Genomic DNA, 22,922 nt, shown 5'->3' with positions numbered 1-22,922 from the left:
GAAGCAGAGAAAATTCCTTTTAATTGATTTTTAAAAAATGCACCTGCACAATGCTGCATTAACCTCTTTAGTCACTTATGGCTTTTGTGTACAAAGGAAAAGCCGTGTCTTCCAACTTTATTGTTGCTTGTATTTCATTTGCTTGTGTCCTAAAGGCCCTTTGTGTTGTGATCTTTTTCTCTTCTTTTTTGCTATGGAAAGTTATCTTCAAGTCAAGCAGTCGTGTAAACAGCCACTCACTTGGTCGCCTATGGCGAGCAAGAATCATGTGTGGGCTGCCTGGCAAGGAGGTTTTTGTAAAACGAAACACAGTTGATCTTACCACAGATGAGAGCTGGTGTAACCAAATACCTATATAACTGAGCTACGAGTCAGGAAGTCACATTTCACACAGGCCTGGATCCAGGTTTTGGAGCTATCCTTGGTGGGTCTCCCAGCTTAGTTATGGATGGGTACAGTGTCTGGTTGCCTGCCCATGATTAGAGCTCTGGACCACATCCTCAGACTCACCCCACTGCAGGAGTAATTATCCTGGCCTTATCCCAACATGTGTACATTGAAAAAAGCTATAAAGACTGATCTCTTCTGGCAGGCCGATCCAGTCGGATTTTAAGATGTCTGGCTGTTATTTTAATAATGTATTAGTTTTATATGTCTTTAATCAGTTTTATGTGTTTTATAGTATTTTTGTATTTAATGTTGTTACCCGCCTTGATCCAGATTATTATTATCCCACATTAAAATCATTCCACTGGCTGCCAATTAGTTTCCAGGTGAAGTACAAGGTGTTGGTCATTACCTTTAAAGTCCTACAAGGTTTGGGTCCTGGTTACCTGCGGGATCGCCTTCTCCCATACAATCCGCCCTGCAAACTCAGGTCCTCTGGGGAGAACTTACTTCAGTCAGCCAAAACTAGGTTGACGACTGTTACCCAGAGGACCTTTTCTTCTGTCGCCCCTAGACTGTGGAATGGCCTGCTGGAGGAGATTCGTCAACTTAACTCTCTCTCTCTGAATTTAAGACAGCTTTAAAGATTAGCCTTTTCCGGCAGGCCTACCCAGATGAATCTGAAACCAAGATTTTTTAAGATGTGTTGATTTGCTGTACTAACGTTCCGTGCCTCGATCCAAAGGGAGAGGCGGGTAAGAAATAATAATAATAATAATAACAACAACAACAACAACAACAACAACATCTTGGGGGGCAGGACTGGCATAATTTAGATGGCAGCACCAGTGAGTTCAGGCATGTCGCCAGACCACACACACACACACAGACATCCTGCCCCAGTTCATTCCTGCCATGGGAAGGCAAGCACTCTGCTTTTCTACCTATCCGGTTGTGGGAGCAGTAGCTGCTTGACAGCAGTATTAAGCAACACTGAATTCATCAGTACCACCATTTTCATTATGCTTGATATGGGTGGGGCTGACGTCATTAAGGTGGTGTTGTGATTCAGCAAGGCTGGGCACAGAGCTTGGAGCTCCACTGAGGCTTGGAGTTCCACTGAGCTCTGCCCCCCACCCCCAGTCCCCAGAAAACATCTCTCTGCCTAATGGTAGGACCGGCTCTGCTTTCAGGTCGCATTCATAGATTTGGGCTGTAAAGGTGCAATCCTATGCATGTTTTGACAAAAAAAGTGTCCTGCAATTCCCAGCATTCCCTAGCCAGCAGTATATTACAATATATTACTAAGTGTATTACATTCAGTTGCCATGCACTAACATAGTATTTTATCTAATATCATCACATTTTGAAGATTAAAATGTGCAATAACTTTTTTCCCCAGTTACAAAAAGGCCAGTCAATTAATAATTGTGCCGCTGACGATAAACTGGAAAGAAAATTAACACAATACTCTCTTGAGGGAAATGCACACACATTAAAAGGTGCTAGATACCCCTCAAAACTTGAGATACTACAAATGTCTGGGCAAGGGAAGGCTAAATTCTAATGGGGACAAAAATCTCTTGGAAATTTGCTTTCCCAAGTGGTAACCCATGATTTATAGCTAGGAATGTCCATCACTGGGATCTCCAGTACTTGTTTGGGTCTGTGAGTCGATTTGCGGGATGTTCTTCAAACTCCAGGAACGATTTTATGCTTTTATGGGGGTGGGGAGGGTCTGTAATTTGTGCACATTTCTGCACAATTTATGCAAACATGGCCAAAATTTGTGTAATTTGCACAAATTCCCCCACAAGTTTAGCCATAATTTGTGCAAAGTGCTCAGAAAAATGTGCAAATTGCAGAACCCCAAATGTGCAAAATTTCCGCAAAATTTGCAACTTGTTGCCAATCGTGGCACATGCCAAGGCAGGAAATAAACAAACCCCAGGGGTCCAAGCTTAGGAAAACTTGTTGACTTCCAGATCCCAGACAGATTTCTCGAACTCCGTAGTTATAGTTGCTATTTGAAAAACATTTGATACCTGGGTTCAAATCCCATTTACTATCTGACTCACTGGATGAAATCAGTTAGACTGGAGCTGCAATCCTTATAGCGAACCAAATGGGACTTACTTTTGAGTCAGTAAGACTTATGCATGCTTTTAGACAGATACAGCTTTACCCCAACCTGGTACCCTCCAGAAGTTTTGCACTGCAATTGCCATCAGCCCCAGCAATGCAGCCAGTGTTTAGGGATAATGGGAGTTGTACAAAACACCCTCAAGATCAGAATAGCTTTTTTTTCACTGTGACGATCCACCAGTAGAATTTTTGTCAAAGATGATTTAAGGCTGCGATCCTACCCACACTTTCTTTGTAGCAAGTCCCATCAAACTCAATCCGAGTTACTTCTGAGTAGACCTGTATAAGATTGCACTGCGGGAGAAATTAGGAGGGCCACCAGTCAGACAATGAATCAACCAAACTTCTCTTTTGTCCTACTGCTGTCTTAGGGGGAAGCAGGTTTTGCTGGGTTTTGAGTGCTACAGGAGTCTCTCCACGCAAGATCCATGAACAAAGATGATAGCAGAATAATCTGGAACAACAAAACATCTCTCTAACCACAGTCATCTCTTTTTCTTTCCTTTTTTTAAAAAGAAATGACCATTTCTCACCAGCCCTAGTTCTGCATCTGCAATCAATTGCACATGTGGAACCCTTGCAGCCGTCTCTGGCTCGATCTGGGAGAGCGAGCGCACGTTCTGGCAGGTCTCTTCAGCGTTTAATATCCACCCGCCAACTGGCATAATGATTGCTGCAAGCAAACAGACAAAAATAACATTGACTTTCTTCTACCAGGGCTTCTTATCCCTTCCTCGACATTGACGGGCACTTTTAGAACCTACAAAAATAAAGCAGATGCCGGTTAAGCGTGATATTTCCATACTGCAGTGCTTACTGTGCGGTGTGTGACTGGGGCGCTTCTGGCTTTCTACACTTCTGTCTGAAAGCTAGCTGTGAAAACAGTTTATTTCAAAAGAGAACAAAGGGAGTGCCTTCAAGAGTAAAATGTGTTGTGAACAAACAGTTTCAAGGATGCAGTTATCCACATTGTGTGAGCAGGGAGGTACAGGCAGTTCTAGGGGAAACTCAAAGTGTGTGCACCTTTAAAGCAAGGGCTCAGAGCCTCAGGCACAAGGGGATGCATCCAGCCCATGAGGGCTCCCAAGCCAGACCTCACAGGTTCCCCAGGTAGCCATGCCCCTGCTTCCTCAACCACCAGTCATTGGGTATTTCCCCAGCTTTTCTGCAGGTTTTCTCCCCATTCTAGAAGATTATAATGCCTCTTCTATGGGTTAGCTACTAGCAGTAGGAGCTGTACGCTAAAACACACTGGTATTTTGGACCCTCCGCTTTTGCCTTCAGCTCCATCCACCAGTGGAATCTAGTCCCCCCTTCCCCCAAGAGCCTCAGGCTGAAAGAGGTTGCATACCCACGCTTTATAGTAGGGCCGGGCCTAATTTCAAAACTCTTCTATAAATCATCGGTTTAGACCTATGGGAAAGACTCTGTTCTCCCCCCACCCCACAGCAGCTCACTGGGTTGGAGGAAGAGAGAGAGAGAGAGAGAGAGGGAGAGAGGGAATGATAATGATGAGACAAAAAGAGAGGTAGAAGAAAAAGGTGATTTGCCCACTTTGGACTCTGGCCTTGCCCACCCACCACTGGTATGGTGGTCCCAAATAGATTCTCCACCCCTCCACCTGAGAATATGGCCCTTGATAGAACAATGGTTCCCCACCCTTGTTTTATTGGGACGGATGTGCCAACCAATCCCTGCCCAGTCACCACACCTAAAAATGATATTGTAGAGCTGGAAAAAGTGCAGATAAGGGCAATTGAGGTGTATAAAATTATGCATGGTGTGGAGAATGTGGATTGGGAGACATTTCTCTCCCTCTCTCATAATGCTAGGACCCAGTGGGGTCATCCCATGAAACTGATTAGTGGGAGATTCAGGAGAGATAAAAGGAAGGACTTCTTCACACTGCACACAGTTAAACTCTAGAATTCACAATCATAAGATGTGGTGATGGCCACCCATTTGGATGGCTTCAAAAGGGGGTTGGAGAAATTCCTGGAGGAGAAGGTTATCCATGGCTACTAGTCCTGATGGCTGTGCCTATGTACATCAGTTGCTGGGGAACATGGGTGGGAGGGTGCTGGTGCACCATGTCCTGCTTGCAGATTCCTGGCTGACAGCTTGTGGGCCACTGTGTGAACAGAGTGCTGAACTAGGTGGACTCTTGGTCTGATCCAGCAGGGCTCATCTTATGTTATTATGTTCCATCACAAGGGTAGCAATGGTGTTGTCCACTTGTTGTGAGGTTGGGCAGCACCCTATTTTGTTTCTGCCTGTCCAGCAAGGAAGCCATCATGATGGTGAGAAAGAGGTTGAGGATGAGTAATAGCAGCTGGTGAGAATGGTGCTGAGAAGATAGACTCACTGAGGGAGAGTGCCCAAGGGCCCTCAGAAACCTGGAGCCGCCACTGTTAGGGAGACCCTTGAGCTGCTGCAGTATAAAGAGAGCCTTGCGGCATCGCCTAAGTCTGTGCAGAATTTTGCCAGCACAGAATTGTACTGGTGGAGCTGAGGGGCCAAAGCAGCAGGTTGGGTAGGGTGAGCCATTCAGAGCCAGAATAAACGAGCCTGAGTTCCCTTTAGAGTGGGCCTGGGAGTCGAGCTCCAAATTGTATGACAGTGGAGAAAAGGTAGGGTGACCCTATGAAAAGGAGGACAGGGCTCCTGTATCTTTAACAGTTGCACAGAAAAGGGAATTTCAGCAGGTGTCATTTGTATATGTGGAGAACCTGGTGAAATTCCCTCTTCATCACACCAGTTAAAGCTGCAGGTGCTGTGCCCTCTTTTAAATCTGGTCACTCTAGTATAGCTCCTGCAGCATTAACTGTGGTGATGAGGAGGGAATTTCACCAGGTTCTCCACATATACAAATGACACCTGCTGAAATTCCCTTTTCTGTGCAACTGTTAAAGATACAGGAGCCCTGTCCTCCTTTTCATATGGTCACCCTAGGAAAGGACCATGTTGTTAGATAAAGTCGAGACAGGTGAATTGTATTTTCTGAATTAAGAATTCGACCCCAATATCACTTGGCTTTATGATGACATCACTTGGAAAACATCCACATCCGGTCTTCCTTTTTCATGTCATTTGCAGTGTCATCCATAGTTGCTACTACTTGCTGGGGAAAAGGGGAGAAATATGGTGAATGCTAAGGTTATTTTTAGTAGTTTGTGGGAGGGAAGGGATACAGAGGTGCAGCCAAGTTTATCTCCACCAGCAGCAACACTTAGAATGCGCTATATGTAGACTTTGTCAGTTTTAGTTTATTTTTTCCCTGTTGACAGGATTGCTGAAGGAAGCTTTATTTTTAGCTGACTATATATATATATATATATATATATATATATATATATATATATATATATATATATTTTCTCTCTCTCTCTCTCTCTCTCATACCCACGTACATTCTTTAAATATTTGCCTCCCGATCTTGTTGGACATATTATTGAAGTTTGTTAATGCTCTTTGTTAAATCTACTACATCCCTACTCAACCTGTAACTTTACATGGACAGCCTGGTCTTTATCCTGTAGTTAGACGTCACCTGGAGATCGTGGCACTGCCATTTCAAAAGGATATCAACAAACTAGAGTGTTTACAGAGGACGATTGACAAAGATGGTGCAGAGCTTGAGGAAAGGAAGGAGCTGGGTGCCTGGAAAAGGGAGGCTAAAGAGGCAACAAGATGGCCATCTTCAAACATGTGAAGGGAAGGCACATAGATAGGGTGTCCATATGAAAAGGAGGACAGGGCACCTGTATCTTTAACAGTTGTATAGAAAGGGGAATTTCAACAGGTGTCAATTGTATGGCTGCAGCACCTGGTGAAATTCCCTCTTCATCACATTAAAGCTGCAGGAGCCCTGCCCTCTTGGCCAGATTCAGCTAGCTAACCACGTTCCTCTTTAGCCTCTTGGGTCCCTCTCTCTCACCACATCCAGTGGGCTCATTGCTTCTGCATTCTCCCCCCGCCACCTCAGCCACCTTATATAGATGACAATTGGCAGGTCTCCTGATTCTCCACCCACTCTGAAGGCCCATATCGAAATAGCCAGCCTGTGGCTAAAGCAAGCCGCAAGGCAAAGCTAGAGAGGGCCTCCTGAGAGTGAGCAGCGACTGAAATGTGAGCAGCGACTGAAAAGTGAGCAGCTACTGAAAAGCACAAGAGAGGGGGAGGGGAGGGGAGTCAATGAATGAGTGGCAGAGAACTGCACTTGAAGTGATTGGCAGCTGCCACTGGCCCTTGGGCCTTAGCAGTGAAGAGCACACAACTGGATGGTCCCGTCCAACTCTACTCTGCATCCTGAGACACAGAGGCTGCAATGCTGTGCACATTTTGCTGGGAGTATTGCCCATGGAAAACAGTGAGACACGACACGTTACGCAGTGGAAGCTCGTGGCTCCGACGTCAGTGGGGCAGTAAATCCGCTCCAGGTTTCAATCAGACCCACTCAGTACTCTAAAGGAGTGTTGTGCTTTGGAGGCCTCCTTTGGAGTTCTCACTGAAACCTGACGTGGATTTGCTGCCCCACTGACATCGGAGCCACCAGCCTCCACTGATGTTAGGACTGGGCTGTAAAAGAGCTCTGCACGTGTGATGCAGCAGTCTTCTGGCAGCTACCTAAAGATGATGAGCCCTGTTGTAAACTGTTTCGAGAACCTGGTGGGTGAACAGATAGAGACATGTGTGCATTCGCACTTGGGTGTGCAAAATTAATAAATAATTGAATTTTCAGGGATCGAGCTGGTGTAGCTACGGTTTCAGGCGGTTTCTCCCAAACCCTTGTTTTCGATGAGCACACATCCACCCCCCTGAGCCAGTTAAAGGCTCTAAGCCAGCCTTCCTCAACCTAGGGCGCTCCAGATGTGTTGGACTGCATCTCCCAGAATGCCCCAGCCAGCTGCTGGGGCATTCTGGGAGTTGTAGTCCAACACATCTGGAGCGCCCCAGGTTGAGGAATGCTGCTCTAAGCCTTTGAGAAGCATTGATTTGCTGCCCAATCTGATGTTTCATTGACCAGCAGACTCACACTATCGTATGCAGAGATGAGATAATATATGTATGTAAATATTTTTTTTTAAAAAAAAATGTATGAGGGAGATTAGTGATAAGTGCTAACTGCATTTTCCCCCTTTGATTTACTTATTTATGAGATGATTTAAAGGGCAAATGGAAGCTGTGATTGGAGAGCATTTGTCTGAAATTGGCTAGGGATGTATACTTTGGCCATCTAGGTGGCAGGTTTTTGGCAGGTTGGAGATAAACATGCCAGTAATGATTTTGCTGACAGCCTCTTGCACTGGAAGGTTTCCAGACGCCATCCGTTGCATGCAAGTTCATCCCTTTTGGATTCAGACAACTCTGCCACCTTGGCTCCGGATAACAGGCGCTATAATATGAACATGCAGGCATTAGGCTCTATATTAGAAAGTATAATGCAAAAAGAAGGCCGTTTTTTGCTGAGCAGGTGGACAATATAGTTTTTTTTGCAGGGTAATATTACGGATGCAAATGTGACTTTTCTTTTTAAGAGAAGTTGCCGCTAGGTGTGGATGTAGCGATCAAGCTTTCATACTGCTTGTTGTACATGTCAAGTTCCGGGCCAATTTGAAGCTGTTATGTAAGCAGGACAAAATGAATCAAGTTGCAGTGGAAGTAGGGAGGAGGTGAGATTTAAAGCAGTTTTGATTAATTTCCAAAGGCCATTTAGGCTTTGCTTTCATTCTTTGTCATTACATCAAGCACCAAGCATGGGGGCCGATATTGTTTGAGAGCTTCCCTTGCTCATTAGGTATGCAACGATGCTTTGTCAAGAGCGGAAACTTTGCGCACCAATTTGTTTCTCTCCCCCCCCCTTTTCTTTCTTTCAAGGATTAATAACCATTTGGCGTCATCAATATTAAAAGTAAACTGGCTTCTTTAGGATTAGAAGCTGAAGATTGCTTTCTTGAGCGCGTCCACCCTCCCCCTTCTGCCTTGGGCTTTATATAATTGGATTGAGTCAATAAAGGACAATGGCTCTCCGCCATAGTTAAGCCTTAAAGCATTTAAGCTCACTCTGCCCTCCAAAGCCTCTCCAGGTTGAGGAGGAAGCAAACATGTGTGGAGCTGACAAGGAAGCAGCTAAGAGCAATAAGAACATCTGGAACATATGTGTGGTCCAGCTCTTCTTCTGTGTGTTTTTTAAAATGGCCGCCGCGACAGGCACAATGTCTGGGATGTCACGTGGCCCATGTGGACTGAGGGGGGAGGATCTCATGAGGAGAATACCGTGAGATCCTCCCCCCTCCCTCCCGGAATGCCGGGAGGTCTAGACATGCCCAATATATAGTCATAGTGATGAACAACCATTGATTGCATTATCTCCCATGAATATGTCTAATTCCCTCTTAAAGCTCTCTAAGCTGGCCATCACTACAAATTGCAGTCCGTGGTGTAGCTAGAAGTCCAGTGGTCTGCAGTCCTCCCTGCCTCCCCACCCCCCAATTAGCACAGAGAACAGCAGTTGGTGGGGATGGTGGCAAATTAGTCAACACTTGGGCTGGCAAACTCCATATTATTCTTGTAGCCATGATAGTGGCGTGGCTGAAGTGAGTTTAAAATGTGAAACTCCACATGCTCAGAGTGTTTCTTTCATCAGGGTTGGCAAACATGTTTTTGTTTTTTTGTTCTAACGGTGAGGGAAGAGACATTTTAATTGTGTGCTCCACAACTGGAGTAATACACACGGCTGTCTAAAAAGTCCCCATAAGACCATCAAATCCAGAGTCTAAAATTGCCTAGTTGCACCACCGAATTCCGTAGGTTAACGAAATGCTATCTGAAGAAGCAGTTCCTTTTGTCTGTCCTGAATCTCCTATCATTCAGCTTCATTGGATGACCCCGGGTTCTAGTATTGTGCGATAGAAACACCTCTATCCACTTCCTTCACACAATGCAAAATGTTATACACCTCTGTTATGTTCCCCCCTGACTCACCTTTCTTTTAAACTATGAAGCTGCAAACGTTGTAACCTATCCTTGTAGGAGAGTTGCTCAGATTCTTGATCTTTTGGTTGCCCCATAATGCACTTTCCCCAGTTCTACAATATCCTTTTTGAGATGTGGCGATCAAAACAGTAGATACACCATAGATGTGAATAAAGGCATTACAATATTGGCAATCTTATTTTTGATCCCTTTCCTAATGATACCTAGCATGGAATATGGCCTTTTCACAGCTGCTGCACACTGAGTCGATGTTTTCATTGAGCTATCCGTCATAACCCCAGAGAGATTTCATACAGTTCTTGAAGCATTTAGCCATGCTGGGAATTTTTTTTGTGAGACAGCTATTTTGAATCAGTACTGTATCTGCTGAATAATGAACACGTATGACAAATGATTTTCTAGTGAGGTTTTGGAAGTGACAACAAAGTGACAATCAAAATTGACAATAGCATTGAAGACGGTAATAGATTTGTATTCATGTGGTGGGTTTTCTTCCAGGCACTTTGGGTTGAAAAGTCCCTACCTTAATTCTGTTCCAGATTATCCTTTGCTGGTCAGGTGAGGCCCTATAGGATGATGGATAAGGTCTGAGCAGAATGAATGGACCCACATTTGTAGAAGCCATCTCTGACTCTGGTTCTCAGTTGTTGCGATGGGAAAACACATTAATCTTAACACTGGGAAATTTGAAAAAAAACAAAACTCTTCAAGTACTTGAAAGGTTGTCACACAGAGGAGGGCCAGGATCTCTTCTTGCCTAAGTTACAGGAAGATTCTGGCTGAACATCAGGAAAAACTTCCTGACTGTTAGAGCAGTACAACAATGGAACCCATGACCTAGGGAGGTTGTGGGCTCTCCCACACAGGAGTCATTCAAGAGGCAGCTGGACAGCCATCTGTCAGGTATGCTTTAAGGTGGATTCCTGCATTGAGTGGGGGATTGGACTCGATGGCCTTATAGGTCCCTTCCAACTCTACTAATCTATGATTCTGTGATTCTATGAACAACATTTCTTTTTTGCTTTCTTAGTCCTGACCCTATAAATTTGCATTTCCCTACTGCAGCATTTATAACTATAATTTTCCTTCATAAACTTGAAGTGCAGAAACCTAAGATGAGCTCCCAGAGCCAAAAAGAAAGTGTCTTGCATAGTGCAGGTGTCTTAAAGGTTTGTAAGTATCACAGGCCTTAGGAAGTTTAATTTTAAGATATTGGCTGCATTGACTCAGAACAATAAGCCACGATTCCAGAATCCTGACTTATCATTCCATGCAAATTTCTCCGCATTATCTTCATAAAATCTTTCAGCTTGCCACAGTGCCTATTATAGTCAAAGGAAAATTGGCCTGACTTTGAATGCTGTTAAAGCAGGCCACCTATAAATACTTCATTCATTGTCATGAACCCAATTAGTCACAGGTTCTCTTGCTCTCCTTAGTAAAGAAATGTGTTACCTTTTAGCCTTGATTTTTTTTGGGGGGGGGGCAATACGTTGTACTGGATGTGATGTCAGTTTGGATGCTGGAAGCCCAGGTTCATACCCCTTGTTCATAAATTTTATGAGTGACCACTTACACACTGCCCAAAAAGAACAAATGCATCACTAAAAAAAGAGGGCAAAAAGAGGACACTGATTTGCATAACATTTGCATAAGCAAATTTCTACATATAGATGCAAATTTGGAAATAAAAACTATAATTTATATAGACATACAATGCATTTTGCCATAGTGGGGACATAACCTGTCCACATAATAACTGTTGTTGGGCAACTTCAATGCCATTTTTCTCTTTTCTTATGGTTTTTTTATCTTTAAACTGGACTTAGACTGGACAGTTGTTCAAACAGAGCACACCTTCAAACAGAGGATTGTCCTTTGACAGCTCTTCAAATAGAGGACTTTCCTCTGTAAAGTAGGACACATGATCCACCTAGGCCTTGGGAAACAACCTCAGCTATGCTACTTCATGAGCCTGAGGTCAGAAGAAAAAGAAATAAGCATTATCAAGGCCTTTGTGCACCAAGAGGTGCATTAATAGGAATTATGCACAAAGATCTATCTCACTTCTGCTCTTTTGTCTTAGGTCTTAGCTAGACCTAAGGATTATCCCAGGGAAATGGAGGGGTCATCCCTGCCCTGCCTCATTTAGATGCACAGGGATGATCCTGAGACAATCCTGGGATATAGGCCTGGTCTAGCCATGGCCTTATTCATATTTAATTTTTAGTTGATTGATTTGATTAGTACCCATGTGTCTACCAAGAAAAATGGCACTCAAGGCAGCTTATGATCATGAATACAACTTGATTAAAACAATAATAAAACAAATGCATTAAAACACAATTAAAAACACAACACTATTATTATTTATTTATTTATTTATTTATTTATTTATTTATTTATTTATTTATATAGCACCATCAATGTACATGGTGCTGTACAGAGTAAAACAGTAAATAGTAAGACCCTGCCGCATAGGCTTACATTCTAATAAAATCATAACACTATGATAACACTAACAGGTTAGAAATAGCATCCAACCCAAAAGACCCACTTACACGGCAAAAGCCTGCTTGAATAAAAAGATTGTTGCCTGCTGGCAGAAGGACAACAGAGGAGCAACAAAAGTAGCCTCCCTGGGCAGGGAGTTCCACAGGTAGGGAGCGGCCACTGAGAAGGCCATCTCGTGTCGCCACCAAATGCACTTCTGAAGATGGTGATCTTGAAAGAGGTGCCTCTCTGTTTGCATTCTGCAGGATGCATTACAGAGTCAATGTTTCCTCCCTATTCTGGTAAAAATGCTTAAGGCCATGGCTAGACCTACCTGGTTATATGGTTATCGCGAGATCTCCCCCTCTGTCTACACGCAGCATGCGACGTTCCAGGAGGAAGATGATGTCGTGCCCGCCATTTTTTTTAAAGGAGAAGGAGTGCTCAAAAGCAAACTGCAAGCTTTTTTTAAAAATAAAATAAAATAAATTTCCCTGCTCCCCACCCCACCCCCTATGCCTGGGTCCTGGGCCACACATTCCGCCCAAGACCACGGAAAAAGTGGGCTAAAAGTGTAGGGCAATATCCCCGGCCAAGGGAGGGATCATTTCTCCCTGCTCCTGGGAGCCCCCGTGCTTCATGTGAACACACAGGAATGATTCTGGGGCGATCCCTGGGATATCGCCCTGCCTAACCATGTTCTAAGTTCAATGTTTAGAGAGGTATATATCACAGTTTCCACGTGATTGGAATTGTGAACTGCCCAATCAGCCTCAGCTGTTGGGCAGTATAAAAATGTAATAAGTAAAATAATATGGAGGAATAATAATAATTAAAAAAATATTTATTTCTTACCTGCCTCTCCCTCTGGATCGAGGCAGGAAGAAACATATAATACGTAAAACTGGTTAAAAGAGCATATAAAACCAAGACAATATTAAAATAACAATCGCAACATCTTAATTTTTTTTAAAAAAATTAAAATTAAACTTTAAAAGTTTAAAATTCATCTGGGTAGGCCTCAGAGAGAGTATTAAGCCGACGAATCTCTTCTGGTAGACCATTCCACAGTCTGGGGGCGGCAATAGAAAAGGTCCTCTGGGTAACAGTTGTCAGCCTAGTTTTGGCTGACCGAAGTAAGTTCTCCCCAGAGGACCTGAGTGTGCAGGGCGGATTGTATGGGAGAAGGCGATCCCGCAGGTAACCGGCACCCAAACCATGTAGGGCCTTGAACACAAGAAACCTCCTAGTTGGAGCAAAAGTAATGCTAGAAATGGAGGGAAGTTTTTACATGGGGCACTTTCAAAGTAGCAATGCTCCCTTGATGGTTCTCTGGCAGTTCCGTCAGTGTACCGCATTGCCGCCCTGAATGTTTTTAACGGAAAACCAGAATTAAATTACGACTGAGCTTGTTTAACCAAGAGCAAGGAGTCCTATTGCAGGAGGAGCACCACAGTTCAGAAGAAGATGGAGAGAGGACGAGGGCACGATTTAATGAATTAATCAGTGGTAATCATGAAATTGAGATGGAAGGCATAACTCTTGTAAAGGATTCTTGAGTCTTCGGAATTATTTTAAGTGCCTTTTCCTGGCCTTTTAGTTTCCTCCTACAGGAAACAGAAATGAGTACGCACTGGCTCCTTGTGCCCCAAATATATGCACTGTTAGTTTTATAATTTGTTGTTACCCTCTCTAGCCATTGCAAATGGTCCGTGGAACATAAAAAGAGAATTTATTGTATATCTTTTCAGCATTCACAAAGGGTAGATTGGAAAATAATTTGAACTCTGCAGTTTAAAGCAGCTTGACCAAATATTTCTTAGCAGAGCTTGATTATAATCTTCCCCCCAAGACTTTGTTTAACAAATTTGTCACTGAGCATAGATCTGGATTTTGCAAAGCTTTCTTATGAATAACAGCATGGCTTGCTGGATTTATATGCAAATGTAGATTTTTAATAAGATTATTTCATTTACACTGCGGGTTTTCCCTTTTTAAAAAAGTCTTGAACATCTGTCAAGGCTGTCTGTTTTTAATCACGGCATTCTAGAGTTAGATACTCAACGTGTTATTACTTCAGCAACAACTATTCCTATGTGTACTGCTGCTACTACTATTGTAGTCTAGGCCACTGTGAAAGATCCAGAAAAAAATATTTATTTATTTATTTATTTATTTTATTACATTTATATACCGCCCCACAGCCTAAGCTCTCTGGGCAGTTTACAACAAGTAAAAATGGTAAACATTGAAATCTTTTTCTCAAGCGAGAGTTCACACCAAAGTGAACTTTGCTGCCATTTCTTGTTGTGGGTTTATGTTTTTAAAATGTAAATAACAGATGGGGGACACAGCATTCTGGTAGGGGATTTTAAATCTTCCCTCCCTGTGATATTGATGAAGATCCCTTCCCAGCTGCTATTAATCTTGAGAAAAATGCTCTCGTTCTATGCCAATGAGAGTTTTCCTCATGAGGTGAATAGCAGGTTCAGGGGGTGATTTGTGAATATGATTAAGGGCCTCTCAACTTGATACTCACCATTTTTAAATGCAGCTACAGGTAATGCGTTTACCTGTATGGGTATGCATGGGTATTTTGCACCTCAGAAGGAGCATGGTCACGGAAAATAGAGATTAGGTCTCAAATGGTGTTGTCTTCTCAGATGAGTTTGTTTCTCTGACTGGCTAAAATGAAAATTTGTGAGACCAGAACATTTTGTCTTTACTCCATGATCTTGTAATAATGTGCACTGGATGGTTTACATGTACACACATATCCGCCTGGATCTTATTCTCATCAATGTCAATAACCCAACGCAAGACTGGCTCTACCATTGGGCAGGGTGACGTGGATTGCTCAGGTTACTAATTTTCGGATACCACTGAAGTGTGGCAAGTTGCTATATAAATAAATAATTATAATAATAATTTCGATTATCATTATATTTTTTATCACCACTGGGGAAGCAGATGGCACTGCAGCCATGTGGATTTTTTTTCTGCTTTAGGGATAAAAATGCCTTGGGTTGCTTCTGATCCTAGAAAAAGCAAATATGTATACATTACTAAAAAGAAATGTGTTTGAGACGCTACTGCCGACTTATTGTGTAGCACAGTCTTCCCCAACCTAATGCCCTCCAGATGTGTTGGACTACAATTCCCATCATTCCAGGAGTTGTAGTCCAACACATTTAGAAGAGACCAAGTTGGAGAAGCCTGCTCTAGGAGCTGTTAAAAAGCCAACTTTGTCCAGATCACACTTGGATTGCATATTTTTCTTCAGTTTGTTCTGAAAGTCACCCTTTCCTTGACATCTCAGTAATCGACAACCATCAAGGTAGCTGAGCCAAATCATGGCTGATTAAGCCGGCCCTCCCTTAATCAAAAGGACAGCAACACCGAGGAGGGCAGGTCTGATGGGACAACAATAGAAGGCAAAATAACACAAGGACTGTTATTAGACGTTGCTTTTGTCCCTGGCTTGTGGAAGTTGCTGCACCTAATGGTTTCTGTCATTCTCTCCTTTTAGCTCTTTTGATGGTTTTAAAGGAAAAACAGGAGCAGACAGTGATTTTATTTTATTTTATTATTTGTACAGTTCTCTTAGGCTTTGGCAGCCTGGCAGGGCTGGCACACCGTTGCTTTCCAACACCCCCCTCCTCCTCCCCCCCCCCATCCTACTGGGTTTTTTGATGTGGAAGGAAGGGTTGGCTGTGAACTTAGATAACACGATCTGGATTGTTTCGCTGGCTCTTCTGCTAACATTGATGTGACATTGGGGAAATCACTAAATCTCCATGCCCTTTGCTGAAAGATGGAGATAGCAATTGTTCTGTGCCTCACAAGGGTAGGGGAAGGGCGAATCTGTTACAGTTCACAAAAATGTGTTGACCTTTATTTTAAAAAGGCTTATATAAATGTGCGTTGTTGACTATTTCGTTCTTAATTTTGTTGCTTTTAGGTTTTGGTTTTTGAAGTAACTTTCTCCAGTTTTCTGCCTCCTTCTTCCTATTATTCTTCACGTAACAGAAAAATTATTTGCTTTTTCTAAATCTCTCTCCTGCCTCACCCTAAGCTATGAAACAGGAGAGATATCGGAAACGCAAGTGTGGCTGAATAGTATAAATATGCTCGAATGGAACCAAGACGCAATGGGGTTCCCCAGGTAGCAGAAGCACAAAATGTTTTGCAGAAGGGGCCAAAGCTGCTATCATTAAAATTGAAGAGGTATCAAGGAGGGTGGTATAAGTCAGGGATGGCCAATTGTTTTGGTATGTGGCCCACCTATCAAATGCAAAGTATACCATAATGTTGCTCTAGTGTACATTTTGGTATATATGTACCCCGCTACCACTCCAGTGCCCTAGTATGGATTTGCTCACCTGGGTTGCAGTCACTGCACATTGTGGGAGAAGAAGCTCAGAGGGTACACCTGATTGCACCAAAGCCACAGCAGTGCTCTATGCCCTGGTCCAAGATTGTGCCATCTATTTATTTATTTATTTATTTATTTATTTATTTATTTATTTATTACATTTATATACTGCCCCGTAGCCGAAGCTCTCTGGGTGGTTTACAAAAGTTAAAAGCAGTAAGCATTAAAAAGTATACAAAATTTAAAAACCGTCAGAAACATAAAGACATGGCTTTTGGATGATCAATAGAATTGGCATCTCGAATGACGTACAGAGTTTTGGATACTTTGCATGTGCAAAATCACGTGTTCCAATACCAGGCATCCCCAAATATAATCTACTCTTACTACCTATGCCACCCATGGTGCTGTTCCCCAACTTGATATCTTCCTGATGTTTTGGACTACAACTGCAGCCAGCTATGCTGGCTGGGGGATTCTGGGAGTTGTAGTCCAACACATTGGGAGGATGCCAAGTTGGGAAAGTCTGACCTAGGTTTTGAGGCTGAACAATCAGATTTTTGGACTTCCTGAAAAATTATCCCTTTCCTACCAATCCTTTCGCGCGTTCTCACTGGACAAAGCTTCCAAAGAACAGCCTGTTTGGTTGAGCATGTCTGTTCCTGTGTGAGAGAGCCGCAAGGAGAGCTGTGTTGCCTAGTTCACATTTCCCGAAGGGTGTGGTGCCTGGGTATCTATTCCTGTTCTGAATGCTTTGTCGCACTGCTTGCAATTAATCTGGTTTACTGTTCAGTACAGAAGGACATTTAGTGGCAAATGCTAAAAAAGAAAAAGTGTAATCAGCATTTGTCTATATGCATGTAATTTATACGTCAGAATGTAAAATTCAGATTTCCCCAAACTTAGGATATATCTGCGAAGGGTCTAAACGGCAAAGAAGTCTGTGGGGTTCCTTGGCTTCCTTTAGCTCCATCCCTCTCCAGTGAGTGAGGGAGTACTGCCTGACATGGCGACTGAGCTTCAGGAGAGTAGCATTTCTCCTTTAGCAATGGACCTTCCTCTGGCCCATAGAAACATAAGAAGAGCCCTGCTGGATCAGATCAAGGGTCCATCTAGCCCAGCACGCTGTTCACGCAGTGGCCAACCAGCTGTCGACCAGGGACCAACAAAGCAGGACATGGTGCAATAGCACCCTCCCACCCGTGTTCCCCAGCAACTGGTGCACACAGGCTTACTGCCTCAAATACTGGAGATAGCACACAACCTTCAGGGCTAGTAGCCATTGATAGCCTTCGCCTCCAGGAATTTATCCAACCCCTTTTTAAAGCCATCCATATTGGTGGCCATCACTACATCTCTGTTGTTCTTGTGCATGTGAAATTCTGGAGCACTTTAGCCTCCCTAGATATGATTTTATTTCCATTCACTACCTCTGTCCTCTTTCCACCCCCCCATCCGTAACCTTTCAGCTGTCTGGTGAGCAGTTGGTCCTACCATTAGGCAGAATGAGGCAGCCACCTTGGGCAGCAGATGCATTGGTAAACTTGCCTGCTTCCCTCAGGTGACCTGTCACCACCGTTGAAGACAACAGAGGCTGGTGGTTCCAATGTCAGTGGGGCAGTGAATCTACTCTGGGTTTCAATCAGAAATGCTAAAGGAGCTATCCAAGGTCTGGAAGCACCTGGGATGGCTCCTTCAGAGTTCTGACTGAAACCCAGAGCAGAGTCACCATCCCAATGACATTGGAGCCACAAGCTGACACTGGTTGAGGTAAGATTCAGCTGGTCGAATTTTGTACTTGGAAGGGTGGAAGGTGCCCTCTTGTCCTTCACCTTGGGGAACAAAATGCCTGGGGACCGCTCTGCTGGTGAGTTCCTGGCATGAGGGAGAATCCCATAAGGCTTGTAAATCACTATAGCAAGGAACTGGAAACATGGGCATATTCTACCCATTTCCTACAAGTACCTGTGTTTCAAGGAGAGTCGAGCTGTAGGGAAACATTCCCTATGCTAAACTTTGGCCTCATCTACACCAAGCGGGACATTGCAGTATGAAAGCGTTATGAAAGGGGCATATAAAAGGCAGGAGCCACACGACTGCTTTATAGTGGTGTTGAAGTGCACTGACAACTGTTGGGACCCATTGACACAGACTACATACCGCTCTCATGCCACCATATCCTGCTTGGTGCGGCTCCTGCCTTTTAAATGCTGCTTTCATAGTGCAATATCCTGCTTGGCATAGATCTGGCCTTTATCTGCAAGGGGATGATGCACGGCGAGCAATTCCTGGAACTGTCTGCATGGCTGATGATTTTGAATCAACACGAGCTTCATTCCTCCTCTCCTTTCCAGGGAACGTCCCTTTCCCCTGCCCTTTCTTTCTCCCACATTCCTCCTCCTTCGGGGCTTCTTTTCTTCCTTTCATTTCTATGGACCTTCCTCTGTAGCTTCTCTGCTTACTCTTCACCTACTCCCTTAGGCCCTCTGCTTGCTCAGCCTCTCTGTGACATCAGAGGTGTCAATGGCAGCAGGCAGGGACACTTAAAGCCCAGCGCTTCCATTCTGGCCTTCAATTCCCAATGTTTCCACTATCGCCAAATCCCTTACAATCACAACACCATTTTATCCATGCTATCTTGCTAGGCTAGGGGCGAGCAGGCTTCAAGCTTGTTGGATCTACTTTGTTTACCTTTTAATAGAAGTCCAAGATCCACCAACCAGAGCCAGGTGCAAAAGACATACATTTAGAATTAAAGGACACATGTTCTGAGCACCTTCTGGATGGAGGAATTTGTTTTCAGTTCTAGAGCTGAGCTTGGCTTTGACAAAAGTCCAGGCTTGGCAGGGCAGCACTGCCATCAGACCCCCTGGACAAACCAGGGATAGACCTTAGGTCTAGCTATGGCCAGAGTAAAGGAGTCTCCTTGGGTGTCAGATGCTGGGGCGGCGGCATAAAGACGTTGGAGGACAGACCTGTGTGCCATGCAGGCTGCTAAGCACCTCCTAGGTTATCTTGATGCCTTCAGGTGCAGAGAAGGATGCTGTCCCATTATCAGTGTTGAGGACAGATGTTGTTGATGATGATGATGATGACGATGATGATGATTTTCCTTTCCATACCACCCCACAGCCAAAGCTCTCTGGGCAGTTTATAACAATTCCTAAAAATACAAAATGCAACATAAAACAATATAGGCTAAAAAAAAATAATAACATAGAATTTTTTTAAAAATGTAAACAGCTAAAAACAATTTAAATCTACAATGTGTCCCCCCCCCCCAATAAACCTGTTCTAAAACAGCAGGCATAGATGCCTCATCATGTATGGTTAAATGTCTGGGAGTAGAGGGTGGTCTTTACCTGGCGCTGAAAAGATGACAGTGTTGACACCAGGCAGGTCTCAGTGGGGAGCCACAGTCAGGGGGCCACCACTAAGAAAGCCCAGTCTAATCAGCTTTTGTACTTGGAATGGGAAGAGATGCCATTTTGTTTTCTCCTCAAGCACCAAAATATCTTGGGCTGAGCCTGCCTCTTGATTACCATAAGCTTTCTTCATTCCAGCGGTCTAATTTAGGCGAGAACATATATGTTGTTGTTTCTATTGTTTTAACAGTTGTGAGTCAAATATCCTTGCTCATCTACCCAGAGATGTACCGGTAAAAACCCATCTCCCTTCAGCTCACCCTTGACTTAGGCAAACCTACCCTGTTAAGTCAAGACATATCTGCAACGTGCCAGCCTGCAGAGCTGTGGCTGTTGAAACTACAGCTAATTAACTAGACTCATGTTAATTGCCATTTGGATGTGGCTGTTGCTCCTCTCCTCCGCTTAATGTTCCTTTTCCTTTTGCTGTTTCTAGGAGCTGGTGGGGAGCAACCCTCCACAAAGGAACTGGAAAGGAATTGCTATTGCGTTACTTGTTATTCTGGTTATCTGCTCCTTGATTGTCACTTCAGTTATCTTGCTGACACCAGGTATTTATATAACCTTTAGCTTCAGTTGCTGCTGTTGCCGTAATTTCAGTGTCTTTGGAAATGCATTTTAAAAAGGCAGAGGCCTGATTAAACTGAGCACGACTGATAGATCAATCAGATGGAGAAAATCTCTCTCCTATGCTTTCAAACTCCCCTAATCTGGAAGGCAGGGGCATTGCTTTCTTTTGTTTGTAAAATGATACGGAACACACACACAGGCATGCACAAAGTTTGTTTGCTTTTTAAAGCCGCTGGGCCTGTTCAGACAACACACTAAGCCATGGTGAGGGCTTTTGCAGCAAATGGTTAGTTGAGCGTGTTTAAACCGTGGTTATGTAGCCACCATGGTTAGGAATGGTTCACACGTCATGCAAAAGTCAGGGTTCACACGCCACGCTAAGTCATAATGTTTAGCTCAAAATGCTTAACCACTGGGGTCACTTGTAACCAAATATGTGATCCTCCACATCCGCCATGTGTCAGGCGTCGGCTACTCGGAGCCCTCCAGATGTTTTGGGCTACAACTTGCATGATTTCTCACCATTGGCCATGCTGGAAAGCCAAAACATTTGGAGGGCCCCACATTTCTCACCCCTGGAAATAACCTAGCTGCAGCACTGATTGCAAGATGTTGACATGGGTGGGATGGGAGAGTTTGGATGCCACCAACGTCTAGATGTGTTGCCACCATGCTTTCATCGGCATGGCCCTCTTGTACATTATTCCCTTTTAAGCGCCTGTGCTCTGGCACAGTAAGTCTTAGGACTAAGCTATTCGAATGGAGCGCAAGTGGAAGTTTGTGTGCCTATTAATGAAATAAAGCACACTTCATGGTTGATTCTTAAGTGGCTGAAGTACCTTGGGACCAGTGAAGTAAAAAGCCATTTTCTCCTCCATTAATTGGCTCAATGGAGGCTGTTTACGGCATCTCTAAACAGTGATGTGTTTGGCCTGCTTAACAACTAAACAATGGGAAAAACGCTTAGTGCTGAAAGGCGTCTCTGATGCTTAGAGAGAAATAAACTAAACGTATTGTCTTGGAAGTTGCCCGACTGGTTTCAGTGAAGCTCAGTTTTAAGAAAATGCAGTTTGCATATATTCACTGGTCTTCAGATAGTGGACTGAGACCTGGACTAGGATAATGTCCAGACCTAAAGTACTATTACCATCTTTCTTTCTTTCATTTCTATACTGCCCAGTAGCTGAAGCTCTTTGGGTGGTTCACAACAATTTAAACCACAAAACACATCATAAAATAGAATATAAAATGGAAAAGTTTAAAACTACAGTATAAAAGGACAAACCAAATAAAACCTAGCAGCAATACAATATAAAGATTTAAAACTTTTAAAACTTTAGCTAAAATTTTAATTTTTTTAGCTAATTTTTTTTAGCTAAAAGACTAAAATGCCCAGGAAAATAAGGAAGTCTTCACCTGGCGCCAGAAAGAGCATAACATAGGTGGCATGGAAGCTTGTTCCACACCTTGGGTGCCACAGCAGAAAAGGCCCTCTTCTTGGCCCTCACTTTCTTTGGCAGGGGCTCCTGGAGAAGGACTTCTGAAGATGGTCTTAGGGTCTGGGCAGGTACCTATGGGAGGAGATGATCCTTCAGATAACCTGGCCCCAAGCCATTTAGGATTTTGAATGTTACTCTCAGCACTTTGAATTGGTCCAGGCATGGACTGGCAGCCAATGCAAATTGGCATAATATGATCACATTGGCCAGTCCCTATTACTAGTCTCGCTGCCCTATTTTGGACCAGTTAAAGTTTCTGGACCATTTTTGAAGGCAGCCCCACATATAACACATTGCAGTAATCCAGACAAGACAAGATAAACAGAAATAGAATGAAATTAGGTGGGGTGGGGTAGAGAGATGGGAAGGAAGAAGGGGGGGGAGAAAAGAAATACATAATAAACATGAAAATAGGGTCTCACTTTGCAGATAAGGGCCAAAGATCAGGGTCTTTCTGGACTGGGAATGAGACGAGAAGCAAGCGAGTCCTTGAAATGTTACCCGATACGTGTGGAAACTGCTTCTTCCACAAGAGGCCCCCATCTAGCTGGGGTAAGATTTAAATGATCCCACTACAACAGTACAGCGGGTGGGGTGGGGGCAATTGAGAAGCTCTTGTCCACAGAACAGGTACCCTGTCAGGAAGAGATACTCATTCTGTGGGGAAGACCCACTTGATCAGGCCTCACCCACCCACTTGGTTGTATTGTTTAAGTATTATCCTAGCCACAGGGAAGCTGCTCATGAAAAATGGTGGTTGTGTAATTAGGGTAGTAGTTAAAAAGTCAGTGTTGGCTCCAGCTCTTTTTGAGGGCCCTTGGGCAAGACACCCTCAATGGACATCCTCCCTTAGTGCCCTTGTCACCAGCTGCTCATGCTCCTCCTCTTTCTCCTCATTGCTCCGACTTGCTTGCTTGGCAGGCAAGAGAGCCAATGAGCAAGTAGGCTGTGGCATCCCTTGCTCCTCCTTCTCACCACTAGCATTGCCTGGACCAGAGTGAGAGGCAGGTGAACAATCAGGTTGCAGCAGTG

At 43.8% G+C, this 22,922-nt stretch overlaps 1 protein-coding gene across 4 annotated transcripts in view; it reads left to right on the top strand.

Annotated features, from left to right (window-relative positions):
• The window catches only part of DPP6 (dipeptidyl peptidase like 6), a 562,250-nt gene that overhangs the window by 341,949 nt on the left and 197,379 nt on the right, over positions 1–22,922 (top strand). For all 4 annotated transcript variants that reach the window (XM_063126315.1, XM_063126297.1, XM_063126324.1 and 1 more), the window contains exon 2: positions 20,258–20,372. In XM_063126315.1, the coding sequence (XP_062982385.1) occupies positions 20,258–20,372 (115 nt within the window). The remainder of the gene's footprint in view (positions 1–20,257; positions 20,373–22,922) is intronic.

This window comes from Elgaria multicarinata, chromosome 1, assembly GCF_023053635.1.
Source record: "Elgaria multicarinata webbii isolate HBS135686 ecotype San Diego chromosome 1, rElgMul1.1.pri, whole genome shotgun sequence".
Lineage (NCBI taxonomy): Eukaryota > Metazoa > Chordata > Lepidosauria > Squamata > Anguidae > Elgaria > Elgaria multicarinata.
Note: the sequence above shows the minus strand (reverse complement) of the source record. Positions and strands in the feature narration are given on the sequence as shown.